General features: G+C 40.7%; 1 protein-coding gene across 4 annotated transcripts in view; it reads left to right on the top strand.

Moving 5' to 3' along the window:
* The window catches only part of synrg (synergin, gamma), a 101,684-nt gene extending 83,631 nt beyond the window's left edge, over nucleotides 1-18,053 (top strand). For all 4 annotated transcript variants that reach the window (XM_068008296.1, XM_068008295.1, XM_068008294.1 and 1 more), the window contains one exon: nucleotides 8,435-18,053. In XM_068008296.1, the coding sequence (XP_067864397.1) occupies nucleotides 8,435-8,566 (132 nt within the window). In that variant the 3' untranslated portion in view covers nucleotides 8,567-18,053. The remainder of the gene's footprint in view (nucleotides 1-8,434) is intronic.
* Nucleotides 18,054-18,458: the final 405 nt, after the last annotated feature.

Here is an 18,458-nt window from a genome sequence, read left to right as displayed (position 1 = left end):
TCCATGTTTGGACCAAGGCTGTAATGAGGTCTGGAGCCGAGTGGTCCTGGCGGAACCCAAACTGAGCATCGGTGAGCAGGTTATTGGTGAGTAAGTGCCGCTTGATAGCACTGTCGACGACACCTTCCATCACTTTGCTGATGATTGAGAGTAGACTGATGGGGCGGTAATTGGCCGGATTGGATTTGTCCTGCTTCTTGTGGACAGGACATACCTGGGCAATTTTCCACATTGTCGGGTAGATGCCAGTGTTGTAGCTGTACTGGAACAGCTTGGCTAGAGGCGCAGCTAGTTCTGGAGCACAAGTCTTCAGCACTACAGCTGGGATGTTGTCGGGGCCCATAGCCTTTGCTGTATCCAGTGCACTCAGCCGTTTCTTGATATCACGTGGAGTGAATCGAATTGGCCGAAGACTGGCTTCCGTGATGGTTTGGATATCGGGAGGAGGCTGAGATGGATCATCCACTCGGCACTTCTGGCTGAAGATGGTTGCAAACGCTTCAGCCTTGTCTTTTGCACTCACGTGCTGGACTCCGCTATCATTGAGAATGGGGATGTTTGTAGAGCCTCCTCCTCCCGTTAGTTGTTTAATTGTCCACCACCATTCACGACTGGATGTGGCAGGACTGCAGAGCTTTGATCTGATCCGTTGGTGGTGGAATCGCTTAGCTCTGTCTATAGCATGTTGCTTCCGCTGTTTAGCATGCATGTAGTCCTGAGTTGTAGCTTCACCAGGTTGGCACCTCATTTTTAGGTACGCCTGGTGCTGCTCCTGGCATGCTCTTCTACACTCCTCATTGAACCAGGGTTGATCCCCTGGCTTGTTGGTAATGGTAGAGTGAGGAATATGCCGGGCCATGAGGTTACAGATTGTGCTGGAATACAATTCTGCTGCTGCTGATGGCCCACAGCGCCTCATGGATGCCCAGAACAACAAAAAACGGTAACGTTATAACAGAATGCCTTTAAAGAAAATCATTTTATTTCTGCCTACGTGCAATTTTAAGTTCTTATACCTTTTTTGCACTAGATACTTTTAGCTTCTGTGTTTCAGATGATTATTGTAGGTGAGCCCTTACTCCCTCACTCATCTTCGGGCTTCCAACCCTCCCAGATTGCCTGGGGGTCACCCGGAATAAGCATAGGTCCCCCAGGCGCTGCTGCCAGCAGCCCGGGAGATCATTGTGCTTTAAATTTCCTGCTGCATTACCACCCACAGCCTGCTGGGACGTTTGATCTGCCGGTAACAATCGGGAGTCATTGGGGGGCTCGGGAGGTGGGGTGGGGGGTTCGAGAGTCGGAGTGGGGAGTTGGTGGGGGCATCTGGAGTTGGGAGAGAGAGATACTGGGAAATGGTGGTTGGGGAGAGAGGGAAGTTGGGAATGTGTGGGCATGGGGCCCAGCATTTTTTGCAGAGCCGGGCACAGCAGTAGCAGCAACGCGGTAAGTGGGAGCAGTGCCATGAGAGCAGCGCCATGAGAGCAGCAGCCAGGAATGGGATGAGTGAAACATAGGGACTTTATTGTGGGTAATCAGTGAAAGATTGTTTCCACTGGTGGGCGAATGGGGAACAAGAGGACAGAGACCGAGGATTCTCAGTGGAAGAACCAAAGGGAGAAAGAAGGTTCTTAAACTGAGGGCTATTAGATCACAGGATGCTTCACCACGAGTGGCTATTGAGGTACAGACTAGAACATAATTTAAAAGGGAATGGGATAAACATTTGAAAAGGAAAAAAATAAAAAGATCTGGGAGGAGTGGGTTTACAGGAAAGAGCATCAGCACTGGCACCAGGGGCCGAATGGCCTCTCCCTGTGCTGTAATTTCTATTGTGAAAACTCTCCTTCATTGTGTCCAAGCCCAGGGAGTGGTTTAGAAATGTTGGTGCTGAGCTGAGTTTAGGGCGGTGCCCTGTGAGAAGTGCCCCAAATACCGAGCCTGCTGCCCTTTGTGCAATCTCTCGGTTTGGTTCAGGTAAGTCTGTGTGGGCTGGTTTTGACGTGGGGCTATAAATTGGGCCACGTGGCACCCATTTTGTAGGCGCAGTGGGTAAAGTAGGAAGAATATGCCGTAGATCCGGGTGCAACACTGATTTAAAGGGACAGATGTGATTTTGGAACTCACGCTCCAGCCAACACGCTGCCTTAACTTTGCACAGCTGAACAGGTCATAAACAGCATGGAGGACCCCCTCCCCACCAGCGCTATTTAAAGGGATCATACAGGAGTTACAGGTTAGTTGCTGGATTATTGCTTCTGGCTGTTGATGCATTTGTACCTGTTTTTGGAGGCCTCCTACACTTGAATACTAGGACTAGGGGACATAACCTAAAAACTAGAGCCAGGACTTGCAGGAGTGAAATTAGGAAACGCTCCTACGCAAAGGGTGGTAGAAGTTTGGAATGCTCTTCTGCAAACGGCAGTCGATACTAGCTCAATTGTTAATTTTAAATCTGAGATTGATAGATATTTGTTAACCAAGGGTATTAAGGGATATGGGGCTACGGCAGATATTTGGAATTAGGTCACAGATCAGCCGTGATCTCATTGAATGGCGGAACAGGCTCAAGGGGCTAAATGGCCTACTCCTGTTCCTATCTCCCTGAGTTCCTATAATAAAGTTTCAACACTCTACAGGGAGCGGGCTGGCTAGCTGACGGGCAACAGCAAGGGCACTGGCAGAGTGGCAGGGGTGGGACAGGAATGCTGTCATCCTGAGAGAAGACAGCAGGTTCATGTTCCATGGAGCCACTGACACTTGCTTCCTCCTGTTATGCGCCACCTTCTCCCGCAAGAAAGCGGGACGTGTGTTAATGAGTGTCCTGCAAAGATGTTTGGGTGATGTGCCTGTCATGGTTGAATAGCTGTCAGCGTGTGACCTGTGAGTTATGGGTCTGTGGCTTGCAACAGTGGTGCAGGGTGAGAGGAAGTATCTGATTGGAAGAGTTGAGTACTGATTCAAAGAGTTTGTTTGTATGTGGGTGATGGTGGGTGTAGTGCATGGAGCAGTGGATGCAGTTGGTAGGAGTTGACAGATGACCTCACTCACCTTGACCACTCGTGTCAAAGCATTGAACTTCTTCCCACTGCATCTATGATCATGGTGCTATGCACCTGGCATTGACTTCATCCCCTATTACCTCCCACTGCCCCAGGAGCATATGTCTGGAGAGCCTCTCCTTCTTGCCACCTCTTGCACCAAGGCCTCTAGTGCATCATCAGAGAACCTTGGTGCACGCTCTCTCGCGGGCCTGGTACAAACTCAGATCAGCAGATTGGTGAGGTCTGGTGTGCAGATTGGAGGATGTGAGATTCAGTAGTCCGCAACCTTCATTCAATGTTTTAACATAACTTAGCAGTTTGTAAACATAGGACCTGCATCTGTGATTTACATGTGCAATGTCTGATCTCCCTTCAGACTCCGTGCGGACCTGTGTCTTATATTTTGCAAATAAGAGGTGCAGGCTGCCTTTAAGAGGTGCTATCACTTGCGATATAGGGGCCCCCTGCTGTTGAGCAGCCATTCAGTTCAGAGTTATCACCTTCACACACAACCTGAGTCCAAACCAAAGTCCAAGGAAATAGATGCTATAACATTTGCCGATGCTATAACATTTGCAGATGTCACGTGGTCAGACATCACATGGTCAGGTTTAAAGAACGCCACATGATCAAACCTTCAGGAATGCCTCCAATCAGATTTGGCAACCCTAACTTGCCTTGATATCAAAGTAAAATAATCACATTGTACCATCCCATGCCTCCATGGGACTCTCCTTGTCTGAGATGTGCAGAGAAATACTTGCATTAAACCATATTTTAGGCTTTAAATGCCAAACAAACTATTAAACTGTAAATGAACAAACAAATAACAACCAAATTGTTGCATATATATTTACAGTTGCTTTAAATTTGACTAGATTCTCCTTTAATTGAAAATAATAAATAGTTCACAACTCCAATGCTAAAACTGTGACCATAATTACTTTTTTCACACAGTTGTTTTATTAATCCTTTCCTCACCAACTACAGAGGTTGTCACAATATGTTCTCTTGGAACAGTTCTTGTTTATTCTCTGCAAAAGTTCCAGTAAGATAACCTCTCTTAGAAGACTGCAAATGTAACTCATTGATTTGAAGGGCTGCAGGCTTATAATACCGCCAAAAACTCTAACCAGAACAACTCAGTTATTGAGATGTCTGTTAAATTCAAAAAGCTGCCAATCAGATACATATCTGAACAAATCCTACAGCATGTTTATTTTTGAATTGAGTGATTAAGCTGCTCAAGCAAACTGTCCAGCAGCCAACTGAGCAGTAATCGCAGCGTTGAACCAAGTTAAGAGGTGCATGATTTCTGAGAGTGGATCTGGTTTTTAACTTCATATATATTGTGACCGAATTAGAGGCCAACACCAAGCTAAACCATGGACAAAAATACTTCACTTTTGTCGCGATATATTCTCATGAAACAGTTCTTGTTTGTGTGGGATATGTAGGAGATTCTGTTAGCTTTGCTATTGAAAAGCAAGGAACTAGGCTACAATATCACTGTAAATTTAAAGCCATCTAATGGACAGGTGACTCTGTTGGTAGTAACTCTTTCATAGACTTAGAGTTGTCCATACTGGAAATCCTTCCAATTAATTATATAGCTATTTTGAATGTCAACTGCCCTGGTTACATCCTAAAAGTGAGCAATCTTATTGTGATTATATAATTGCAAGAAAATAAAAGTAAGCCTGTCCTGAACTTGGCTTTAATAAAAGTTGAGGTCCCTTTAGATCGTCAAATGTCCTATTAGAAAGGCTTAAACACACACCACAAATGTGAATTATGTTATGTTCCAAGAAACACCCTAGTTGATGTGGTAATAACTAACAGCTTTTATTTCCAGACCCTCTGGAATCTTCCAACAAAGATTAACAAAGGGCACAAGAAATGTGTAATTGCTACAATGTGCTTACTCTCATCAGGGGGCATTTAGTTAAAAATATGCAACTACCATACATATCAATTTATTCCCCTTATAAACAGTATTTTGGTCCTGCTGGTTCATAGGGACAGCCTCCATCTCTGGGCCATCCAGACCAGGAAGGTCCACAGTTCGATCTCCGATATGTGTAGAATAAGGTGAATTGAGCCAGGGCACAACAATTTGTTGCACCGCTCCTGGGTTAGGGATGGGGAAATCAGCCAGGGTTCTCGCTGCTGATCACTGTGTAGCAACCCCTGCTGGAAGTGCACATGTGTAGACCTCAGTTGAGAACAGGATCAGGCTTGCCTGTGGTGACTTCCTCAGTTGAATAGCTTGCTAGTTACTCACTATTGAAGCTCACACTTGAATAATGGCCACTTGGGAAGAACACAGAAGGCAACAGCCACTGATAGGACCATACTTTAGTGAGGGAGTCAAAACCAGGGTAAGGGGAAAATAGTATTTTGAGAGATGATGTATGACAACATGAGGCTAGAGCCACAAGGGTATGTCGGAATGGTAGAGTATTTATCTTGAATAGTCTAAAATTATAGTCCATGAGCCTGTCACTGTGCTTGAATTCAAATTGCACTGTAATTGTCAAAGTAATAATTAAGACACTGCACCAAGAATTCATAGTTACCCGTTTCATTGGAGTTGGAGCAATGCATGAGCTTGAAGAATGATTGCAGGTAATTGTGTAGAAAACTGGTTGTGATTTCTTTTGTGTAAAACTGTGAAACCTCAAGAGAATTTTCTTAGTGAAAATTGGGGGTTGGGGGGGGGGGTGCGGAATCTTGATCTTACTGAGATATAATGTAGAAGAAATTTAACCCTTTGAGGATTGGAGAAACCACGTTGCTCCAACATTTTTCTGTTTTAAAATATGCTGTTTCAGTGCAGAAAATACTGCAGAGGAAGAAATATTTTGTTTTCTCATTTATTTTATGGCATTAGACTTGAAATTTTTGAAAATATTTCTGCATATATTCCCAAATAAGATGTGTAACATTTTAAAAGCTACTAATTCATTCAGTACTTAAAGGCAATGCAAATTGCAGTTTGTTAGTGTGTTATCAGAAATGTCATTGAATTTGTTTTCTTTCCTTTGCTGTGTTGTCTGTCAGTATTAGGCTCCTTTTGTTTAAGCAAAAGTCACTATAATACTCAATATTTTGATCACAGTGAGATACAGTAGAAATGTCTTTTGAGGAGGATAGGGTTTGCACCCATCAACATTGACAGATGACTATATTGTTAATCAAAACTATTGTGTAATGATTTGGGATTTAGAGAAGAGGGTAATCTTAAAATGTGGATTAAATAAAATGATTTTTTGGCAGATTCTACTGCCAGAGACTAAATATTTATACCATATTTTTGCCTTATGAATAGTTGCTGATACATTAAAGGTTACTGATTTGAGATCAGTTTTAGAGCACTTTATACACCATATGTATAGTGATTATTATGATCGGTAAACCTAATTGTCACATTCTGCCACATCTGGTACTATTCCCATTGACCAGATGTTTTCCCAGCACACATTTCAATTTGTCAAAAGCGTATCACCAGATTGTCTTTCAATTTATTTCCATTTTCCTCTCATTTGCTGTGTATTATGTCTCAGTATTTGGCATCTTTTCTTGAAATAAAGTATACTATTATGGTGAATCTATTGTGATTGCACTAAGATAAAATACAGAAACCAGGGATTTTTTGGGGTGTGGGATTTGTGCCTGTTAAGATGAGAAGTGACTTTGCGATGAAAATGTTTTTCTTTCTATTCTATGGCATCTATTGCATCCAAGTCAGGTTTAGTATAGGTTATTTGCACCAAACTTGTTTGCAATCTGTATAATTCTATCCATTTCAAATTTCAAATTGATCCATTTGTTATGAAATTCAGTTGACAGCACCATTACCATCTGCCTTATATATTGACACTATAATGATCAGTAGTTTGCAATTGTGTGCTATTATTATTCTGTTTGAGGCACTGAAACACAATTGTTCCCCCGCACTAATCAGGGAACATTTTAATGGGGAATATTTTTCAAGGGGTGAATGTTTTCAGTATAGAATACTTAATACTCCCTTTTACATCTCTCAGTGTGAGCTTTGAACAGACTTGTAGCCTTTTTGAAAGATTGTCATTAGTTGAATGGCCCCTTCATAGAGTCCTACAGTCTGATGCCAGGTCCATTAGTCATTTAATCTGCAAGCTTAGGCTATATCCATAAGAGTAGAGCTGTCCAAAAACCATACCTGGAGAGTCAAGCTTACAACTGTGATTTACTTCACAGGCTTCACAGTTCAAGTATTTTTCCCCTTAAATTCCTCAAGTGCTCTAAATTAAATTGAAGGCTGGTTTGTGAATAATGATCAGATTTGTTTCATGACAAGCATTTGGTACATTGTGGAATTGTAGCATGAGAAACACCTTATGCAAAAATTCCAATTAATCAAATATGGTCAGTCTTAAGCAGCTAACCAATCAAAATATAAATATAATTGAATGAATAGTAATAGGTGAAATAATTACAGATATGAACAGGGTCCATATTTATTTTCGAGTTGTACACAAGTCTTGCACGTGGCACCCTGACTCAAGAACACCACTGGATCATATCACCTCTGAGCATGTGGCATTCTGTATAAAATAAAACTCTAGGCTACTTTTTTTCTGACTTGTGAAAATAACTGAACTCAAGTGAATGTAACGGCATTAAAAATCATTGGTAGTTTTCTGTAACACATTAACCCATCCTTCACTAACTCTTCATATACAATTACTGTATATATTCGTGTATAATTACAACCCCCAACAAATTACACCCAAAAAAAATCCCTGACCTTTATATAAGACAAGGGTCAACATTAAAAAGCTCCTATCCACCATAATTGCTACTTCATGCCCACAAATATATTTTATCTCAGTTCGTTCTCGTTTCAACCAGCTGGTACTCTGCTCTTCGAGCATTGTGACATTTAAATGGCAATGACGTCAGTCCCAGCTTCTGGCACTGATTCTAAATCTCTTCTCCCTGTATTTATTCTGCTGGTTCGTCCTATTTCAAGTCGATAGTGGTAGCTTCAGCAGGAGTTAGGAGGGAAAGTTGCTATTTAAATATCACAGCATTGGAGGAGTGGAGTGAAGCAACAGCTGACAGCAATAGCCGAAGGGAATGTATTGATAGAGTGCTGCTTGGTCTCCCTTTGGCAAAATTGCTTCACAAGCAGGGAACCTGAGGGAAGATATGACCCACATATATATGCAAACCCCCACTTTTAACCCCTAACATTTCTAGTTGTATATGCGAGTATATACAGTAACTACATCTGATGTCAAATATTTACTGGAACGTAAATGTAAATCAACATATGCTTCATCATTATAGTTAATGATAGGTGTGTTTAACCTGAAAGTTCTTAATGCTGCTTTTCTCTATTCCAGGCCTTTAACTCAGAGAGTGACAATTTTAAGTTGTCTTATGGCGGTCACCAGTATCATGCCAGCTGTGCCAATTTCTGGATTAATTGCGTGGAGCCTAAACCACCAGGCCTCATCTTACCAGACCTGCTCTGACACATTGTCATAGGAACTGAATGATATTAAACTTAACGTGTCCACTGCTTGCACCATGCTGAAGTTTCACAGAAATTGGAGGATGACACAGGGTAGCCTGTAAAGAAAATCAATTTGCAACTTTTAATTTTTTTTAAAGTATATTTAATATGCACCAATGTTGTTTTGAAGTTATTCATGTGAGTTACTGTCTAACAAAAGGTAATGAACCAAGATTGCTTAAAAGTTCTCCTTCCAGAAGGTATGCAGCAGCTCTTCGGATTCAAACAGACGTACATTTATCTGTCTGTTCCTAATTACTTGAAGTCCAGAGGTTGCAGTTGCAGCCAATAAATGCAGCGAGGCAGCATTGGTTTAGATGTCACAGAATTTTAAATGGGCACTCTTACTGGGAAGTGTTAATCTCGTTCTGGTTTTGAAAGGATACTAAAAGCCTTTATTTTAAATTATCTAAATGTCTGATAGTGAAATGACGAAAAGTCTCTCTTCACATCCTTCAGATGTCCTTAACTTGAATTTCACCAGTTCTCATCTGGGCCACTGAATAAAATGAATGCTAGCAGTTGAGTGCCCCATCTCAGGGGGCATGGGAAGGGAAGGAATACACAATGCACAACTGGACAAGGAGTTACACTAGTGTCAAAACCTTGCACAGATCCATACCTCACTCTTTCTGAATTCCAGGCAGAACATGGCAGAGCGGAGGTGAAAATTTTAAAGATTTGCAGAACAAATCCAGGAGTATAGAAGCAGTGGGTATTGTATATAGTGTGTTAATGGGACCAATGATCTTCACAATGTGAAAGATTTTGACCAGTCTATTTAATTGGAAGGTGAATTTAAAGAATGCCCCTAAATAATCATATATGCCAAGCTTTAATGTCTTGAAAACCGCAAAAATTTTTTAAGCTGCACTCCTCTTCTGATCTATTCAATATCCTTCTGGAGTGTCAAATGCAACCACAGTTCAGCCCATTTCACCCAACCACTGAGTTAAATTGGAAGCACTGGTGTATCAAAGTCACATGTGCTGTGTGTACACAGTGGGGGTAACTTTGACCGTGAGTGATAGTGTAAAGTGGGCGATATCGGACCAGCCACCACATCTCTCCCAATTGACTTAGATGAAAATCGGGAGAGATGTATAACGGCAGCTGAATCGATATCACCCGTTTTGCACTATCACCCAAAGTCAAAATTACCCCTGATATGTCCAGGAACAGAATCATTGCGTCTTCTTCTAGCACATCGCCTCAAAGTAACATGCTCAAAATTAGTTGTGTTTTATGAATGTATTGTCTAAGTATATTGTGGAAGTACAATTCTAAAAAGTATATTTGGGAAGGCATTGAAGAGATGACGTCCCTTTTGTAGGTTTGCCTAGGTTGCAATTTAATGTTTATCTAAATCAAATACAGTTAAGATGCCTTATGAAAACATCCCAGTTTTCTTGGGAAAAGTTCAATGTTCTTTAACGACGTACAAAGCAAGTTGATTTTTCACGAGGTCCAGTTCTGTACTGCTTGGTTTAAGCATTTATATTTATATATCTATACATCATATAAAATATCTTTATAACCCCCTTCCTTCCTATGCAACCGCTTTCAGTCCGGAGGGCATGATCTTGCATCATAGATTTCTCTACTATCACTATAACCTTTGCTCAGTGATTAGCTGATAAATAATGTGCTCACAATGGGACACGCTGTGATTCATCCTCTCGAAGTGTGGACTGCAGTCTATCTCTGTTCCTGAGTGAGGGTGAACTTGAGCAACAGAGAGCCCAATGCTGGAATGTACAATTTTCTGGTTGCAAGGCTCCACTACCTCTGGAATCGGTATATTGGATTTGATGTCTTTAATGTGGAATTCCACGGGGATAATCCAGTTCAGTAGAAGTTTGTGTGTTTTGATTTTGATGGGGTTTTTGTGGGTGGGTAGTTCATTGGTATCCATTTCTAGCAAACATTCCTTTTGTAATAAAATGTATATTCCAAGAAGCAGTTTTACATTGACTGTAAAATTGTTGGTGAAAGAACAGAAATAGAGTGCATTGAACTTTTGTCAGAACTGAGCCAGGTGCAATGGAAAATTATATTGATCACTTTACAATCAATTCTGTGAAGGCTACAAAAATACTCTCCACGATCATGTTCTTTGATGTCTCAGAGACTCAGCTCTGACTTGTATATCAAAACCTTTGCTTTACGTGAAGGAATACAGGTGTGGTATATTTAAAATGAACTTAACCATTATAAAAGTTAAACAGGTGGTTTGGGAAGAAGAAACTCTGAGCAGTATTTGCATTATATGAACTATCTGAAGGAGTGATTTGACTCCATTGTCAGTTCTAAAATGGTTAAACGAAGTACAGAAGCAAACTCGCTGCTTATCCGAGTTGATTGTAATCAGCCCTATGGAGAGGGCATTTCATTTGACTTGTATGTAAGGCATGCAGATCTTAACTGTAAATGCACTTTTTATGTTCCTTTTATCCATGTTAACTTACTGTGACAATTGTTTTCTGTGTGGTATTTATATAATCATCAGGTTGGGGGGGTGGGGGGAGATGGATTTACAGGCTTGCTTTGCCTGAATGAGTTTTTTTTTATTGACTTTCTCGTTCACTTTGCTGATATTAACTGATACCAGGATAAACTGCTTTGTGTCCAATAAAAGTGAGAAATTTAATGTGTGAATGAAAATTTTAAATGCATCACCAAAAATGTTACAGTATTGTATTGCGCACTACACCTTACTGTTTGGGTTTTTGCAGATTAAAAATACATGACAGGCAATGGCTACTTATTTAGCATGCATTCCTCCTTTAAAGATGAACATTTCTTTGATTTTGTTTTGGCAAGGCTTTTAAATTATAATTTTAATAAAGAATGTAGGATGAAAACTTGTTCATCATCTTGTTTGTTAATAAGATTTTAATGATAGACTTCAAAAAAACATTAGTTAAGGGAATGACTGACACAGTCTCTTACTAACAATTTGTTGTATTTGGATGTCCTTTCTCTGTAATGACTCAGCACCAGAGTTAACATCAGATGGGTTCCTCTTCATTGCCAAGAATTCTAGTGTCCTAGGTTACTGTATCCAAGGTTACATTCCAGTTGCTGTAGAAACCTTGTGCATTGTTACAGAATGTGTGGCAGCCATTCATGTGCAGCAGGTTTTGACTACTTGTCGAAACATCAATAGTTCCTACATTTGGAGCTTTAAAGATTTCAAGTGAGCTTACGCTTCAAAAAATTCATTGGAAATTCCCCTGGGATAGAACCACACATGCACTGAATACAGGTTTTGTGAAAAATTACATAGCAACACTTCAAGAATCCAGAGCCACATCTTTGAAAATGTAGTGAACACTTTTTATTGCAAGCATAAATCAAATTTGTGAACAAAAATTTTTAGCTTGAATCTTTCATACACTATTGTCTTTTACAAAAAAGGTAATGTTTTTAATTGACTTGAAAATATGTTTGAAATTAGTCACATTGGCATCTTTAATGATCATACATAGAACATAAAATGTACAGGACCAGAAGAGACCATTGGGGTCCATCTGGTCTGTCCCAATGTCTAGGAAATATCATGTCCCACAATACCTCTCATATCTCTATATCAAATTTTTCTTCAGGTTCTTATTTGTAAGAACCTTTAAAGATAAACTTTAAAGTAAATCAGAAGGTACAAAAGCTGTGAGTAGCAAGGACATTTTTATATTTTGAACAGGAAGCTTCCATTCTTTCCTCCAGATCTTCCATTTCTCCAGGCCATGCTTCAGATGTGGTTAAGAGGGCTCCTAATCACAGGCCGCTATCATTGTTGGTGTTGCTATGAACCAGTGAAAACCATTAGCAACAATGCTCCCTCTGATTTTTTTTTTGCACTTCCTGCACTGTAAGATCTGATATTGGGCCGTTAGTGAAATGGGGGAATGGATTGTGACATGACCTTAGTGCTTCAATAAGCTCTTTTCTCTTCAAAATTAAGCCAGTGTTCAAAGGCTTTCTGTGGTTACCCAATGATTCAGCATATTTATGGAGTAGCTGAGTCATATGGAATGGTCCCAGGTTCCAGCAGCATCTTCAGAGAACAGATGAGTTAACATTTTGGGAGTGGACCCTTCATCAAAACAGTTTTAACGTTAACTGATCTGTTCTCTCCACAGATGCTGTCTAACCCGCTGAGTGTTTCCAGCATTTTCTATTTTTGTTTCCAATTTCCAGCATCTGGAACTTTTTGTTCCCAGATTCTACTACATTCAGCTTCTGAATTAAGGAGAGGAAAATTGGTAAGGGTTTCCATTCCTGTTCTCTATCCAGTGAGACTAGGCTGTATTCCTTTGAATATAGAAGATTAAGGGGTGATCTAATTGAGGTGTTCAAGATGATTAAAGGAATTGATAGAGTGGATAGAGAGAAACTATTTCCTCTGGTGGGGGAGTCCAGAACAAGGAGGCACAACCTTAAAATTACAGCTAGGCCATTCAAGGGTGAAGTCAGAAAGCACTTCTTCACACAAAGGGTAGTGGGAATCTGGAACAGTCTCCCCCAAAAAGCTGTTGAAGCTGGGGGTCAAATGAAAATTTCAAAACTGAGATCGATAGATTTTTGTTAGGCACGGGTTACGGAACCAAGGCTGGTAGATGGAGTTAAGATACAGATCAGCCATGGCAAAACAGTCTGGTGGGGCTGAATGGCCTACTCCTGTTCCTATATTCCTATGATAACTGCTGGAAGTGCAGGGATTGTCAGGCAACGATAGGATCAGGCTCAGCTGTGATGTCCTCTCTGTTGAAATAGCCTGCCAACACCCTTGTCAAGGCACACACATAAATAATGAATGACTACTTAGGTGAGGTACTGGAAATTAAATGCAAAAGCTTAGAACAGCACTATTGTTTGTGATCCTGTGTGATGTTGCATTACAAATGCAACTTTCTGGTTAACATTGAGATTTTCTGTTTGAATTAATCTTTTTGGAACTTTATTGCTGTTATAGTTTGACCTTAGATCATTTTACAAACCCTGTCTGTATAGGGCAACAAGATACTGTCTTTAATTCAGAGGGCAACAGAAATATTTACTTATATATTTAAAGCTGTCCTGTCCCTTTTTGTTTGCTTTTGTAGGTCCAGTACTACTTGTCGTCATACTTGTGCAGTGTGGAGTAATTTTAGTACTGTAAAAACTCAGCTTGTTTATCCAACCAGTAGCTGAGCCATTAAGTTATAGAGGTCCCAGATTTGATCCCTGGTTTGTCTGTGTTCACTTAGTTCATCTCAGCCTGGGTGGCAGTAGGGGAGCTACAATTGGCCTCGCCATCCTGGGCTAGGGAGGGGAAAATCAGCCAGGGTTCCTGCTGCTGATGGATATCCAGCAATCCCTGCTGGGTGGACATTAGATAAAGATGTGGATTGTCCATGATATAATAGCCTGCCAACACTCACTGTTAAACTCATATGAATGGTGGTCACTTGGGCGTTGCTGAATGGTGATTGGCACCCATGGAATTGTTCCCCGGCAAGGAGTTGATGCTATTAGGAGTGGAATGGAGGGGAGAGAATTAGTGATGGGAGAAAAAAAAGTAAACAAAAATACCCTTTGAAAAGTAAATATTTCCGCACGGAACTACCCTTGCCCAGTGATGTGGCTTTTGGCCAAATGCACGCTAGCAAACCAGAAACCTGGGCTAATCCAGAGCACACGAGTCCAAATCCCATCATGGCAGTTTGAGAATTTGAATTCAGTTTAAAAACAAAATCTGGAAATAAACAAACTGGTATTAGTGAAAGTGACTATTGGATTGTCGTAAAAGCCCAACTGGTTCACTAATGTCCTTTGGGGAAGGAAACCTGCCGTCCTTACTCTGTCTGGCTTATATATGACTCCAGTCCCACGCCAACATGGTTGTCTCTTAACTGCCCTCTGAAATGGCCTAGCAAGCCACTCAGTCAGGGCAACTCAGGATGGGTAATAAATGCCAGCGACATCCACATCCCAAGAATGACTAATAATAAAAAAAGAGAGAATTCACACACACACACGCGTAGATCACTATACCTCTAGGCGGTACAGTTGGATTTTGAATGTATTCACGTGTAGGCTTTTATACCTGTATCTTGAAGTGCCTGTTTGCATTACTGCTGTTCTGTTCCAGCTGTCCTGTTTTGTGAAAAAGGCAAGTTATTTGTATTTTAACAGGGTGACAATTTATGTTTTGCAGAAGTATTGGTAGTTGTATGAAATTATTACATAATCTGATTTTTCAAAATTCTATTCTTTTGAGCATGTACATATAGCTTATATTATGGAAATGAGTTGGGATATCAGGAACCAGAAGTATAATGCAACAAAATGCTTTGTGACCTGTTGCACAGATATTAAAGCTCACAGTCTGTGGGTTTACATTACAGTAATGCACTGCATGCTGGATTCTCAAACCAGAGTTATTGGGATAGAAATTCAGGCATGCCCATTTTTGGGCACACTGAAGGTGCAAGGTACGATCCCTGTGCCTGAATGGTGAGGCCTGATATTGGGCCTGTAGGAATGTACAGGACTGGACATGATGACCTCTATCTATCTGCTGGTTCCAAAGATCACAAACCACTTTATCTCTGATACTGCACAATAGCACTGTCAAAAAGTTAATCTATCCCTTCTCAAAATTTATAACATCCAAGATTTCCACTGCCTCCCTGGATGGGCTAGTCCATATGTTTTCCACCCTTTGGGTGAAGTTATTTCTTAATTATGTATTCACCTTTTCTCACCTAAGATTAAGTCCATGGCCCCTTGCCCCTACAGCATTTGATAATGTTGAATGTCATTTCTAGTTTAGTCCTTTAAATATATTCAGTATCTCTAAGCTACTTTTTTCCCGATGTCAACATCACGAGTAATCGTTCCTTAAAGTTTGTCAATCCCATTTATCAGTTTAGCTGCATGCTATACTCCCTTCAAGACCAGTTGATACTCCTTGTGGTACAGTGTCCAGAACTGGGGGCCAGACCAGTGCATTATACAAGCTAGCTATCACTTCCTGAGTCTTGCGTTGTATTCCTAAGATACGTCCTAAGATCATATTTGCCTTTATCACCATCAATGCATATTGTGCTGACTTTTTAAACAAAACCCCCAGATCCTCCTCCTGTGTCGTTTCCTGTACGTTAAATATTAGGTCAAGAACAAAAATGACTCCAGAACCAATCACAGCAATACCATGCTAATCACCTCTTTCCACATTGATTCTGCTCCCTTAACAATTACCCTTTGCTTCCTCTGACTCAACCAATTAGTTATCTACTTCAGAAGCCTCCCTCCTATTCCATACCTTCCCTCTTTGTAAAGTAATTTCCCATGTGGAACTTTTGTCAAAAGTGCTATATAAATAGGTCTTTTTATTAATTATATAAAGTTTACATGGGGAGGGTGACCTTGTAATTCAGCCAATAGATTTGGTAGGACACAGATTCATATTGATGTTCCTGATCTCAAGGGTGGGAACAACAAACAGAAAAGGGACTTTGCAAGAAAGAGAGAAAATATAATGCCAAATCCATCAATAGTGCAAACCCACTGGTGCCCCCGGAGATCAGCTAATTCACCATGGCATATATGACCGTTATATATGGCTGATTTCTTTACTAGATTATACATGTATTGACTATCGTGGGGAAGGGGGAACTTTGAAAATGCTCTCAAACTAAACATTGTAGTATAGGGACACATATGTTGGTTGTAGCTAATGAACAGAAGTTCCTATTTTGCTGGATGAAACTTAATCTGTTTGATGTGAAAACATGTTTGTAATGATGCATATTTGCATTTTCCCTGGTAAATTAGAATGCCAATATAATGAGGATTCTGGTACTGTACATTAAATGAACATGATAAACCGTCTACTTAGCAGATGAATCTTTCAACCTTATGATACATTTTTGCCACAAATACGTTTTTATCACAGCCTATACCCACAGAGCACACGGCCTAGTTTTTCATCAGCATCTTTTAGCAACTGGATAAATGGACTTGACAGAACAAACTGAGGATACCAACCCCTCTGAGTGAATAATCCATTCAAAGGCTTCAAATGACCTTTGAACCATGTGTCAAATTTTTGAGTGGTTTGTATTCCCTTCGGTCCCTGCCAACTCCGTTCCCTAGCCACCAGCTCCATCCCTCTCCCTGGCCGCTGTCCGAGGGTGAACCGGACCGTTCACAAACTTGGCATCCTATTTGACCCTGAGATGAGCTTCCGACCACATATCTGCTGCTGAAACCCTCATCCATGCCGTTGTTACCCTTTAGACTTGACTATTCCAATGCTCTCCTGGCCGGCCTCCTACCTTCCACCCTCCATAAGCTTGAACTTGACTAAAACTCTGTTGCCTGTATCCTAACTCAAACCAAGTCCCGTTCACCCATTACCTCAGTGCTCACTGACCTATATTGGCTCCTGGTCCAGCAATGCCTTGATTTGAAAATTCTCATCCTTGTTTTCAAATCCCTACATGACCATTCCCCTTCCTATCTCTGTAACCTCCTCCAGCCTACAACCCTCAGATCTCTGCACTCATCCAGTTCTTGCCTCTTAACCGTCCCCGATTTTAATCGCTCCACCATTGCCGACCGTGCCTTCAGCTGCCTAGGCCACAAGCTCTGGAATTCTCTCCCTAAACCTCCGCTTCTCTACCTCTCCTCCTTTTAAGACACTCCTTAAAACCTACCTCTTTGACCAAGCTTTTGGTCACCTGTCCTAATGTCTTACGTGACTCGTTGTCAAATTTTGTTTGATAACGCGCCTTGGGAAGCTTTACCACATTAAAGGTGCTATATAAATGCAAGTTGTGGTTGTAATCTGAACCCAAGACTTTGGTTACTGCTTTGTGATCCACTGAGAGGTATTTAATGTAACTATAAATCCCGGACAGCAAATTTTTCATTTCCGAGGTTTTGATAATATTTCTGCCCACTTGTAATACCTCATGATGCAGCACCTCAAAGTGAGTTTTGTGCGGTATTACAAGGTTACTTTAGGCAGTGAATTACAGGCGAATTCACCGTGCAGTGTATTAGATAATTGTTGCTCCAGCGATGGGCTTCAGCAGTCACATTATGACAATATTATCTGTCGGTGTGAGACCACAACTTTTACTGTTGTAAATCATTGAGATGCATGAAGTGTAGGTCATCTTTACTACAAGCACCATAGTTCCTGACTGACATTTGTGTGTACTGTTATAACAGACAAGAAAGCTGTGTTATATGTAGAACAGTTTGGAGACACTTTTGATCTATAATATCTGATCTTCATGTTAATCCACTTTTCTTTGTGGATGACAAGTTATGTTGAAGCATTTGAAGTGTGGGACGAAACTACTGTTTGATGTCCGGTGTTTTGTGTATGTATAGAATATCTTGTTGTCTTGTGTGTCTGTGTGTGTACAAATTAAATGGCAATTTGAAAATTCTGCCTTTGTATTACATAATTTCTTGTTATATAAAAGCTAACAAACATTTCATCGTGTGGGTGTACATGTGGTGCAGATAAAGTTGGTATTTTTAGTATTCTGCTTTGTGCAGTTCTAAAACCATTTTCGCACACATCAGCCATAAAAAAAACAAAATTTAAGCAAAAATTTCAACAGCCTAAAGGCAACTATTGTGCTTTTCTGACTAAATCAGCTGAAAACTATCAATATGATAAAACCAACATAAGCACAAATTGTCCCAAACTCTATCTCATGAGTTGCCCAAAGGGGCATGTGAAGTTAGCATTTATTGTATGGTTTTACATTTATGAAACAGTTGTTTGTCTGTTCTCATAGTACATTGAAGCCTGGATCCAGGAGAGGTCCAAGATCCCCAGGTAA

Source organism: Heptranchias perlo, chromosome 28 (genome assembly GCF_035084215.1).
Source record: "Heptranchias perlo isolate sHepPer1 chromosome 28, sHepPer1.hap1, whole genome shotgun sequence".
Taxonomy (NCBI): Eukaryota; Metazoa; Chordata; class Chondrichthyes; order Hexanchiformes; family Hexanchidae; genus Heptranchias; species Heptranchias perlo.
This window is presented reverse-complemented; position numbering and strand designations above follow the sequence as displayed.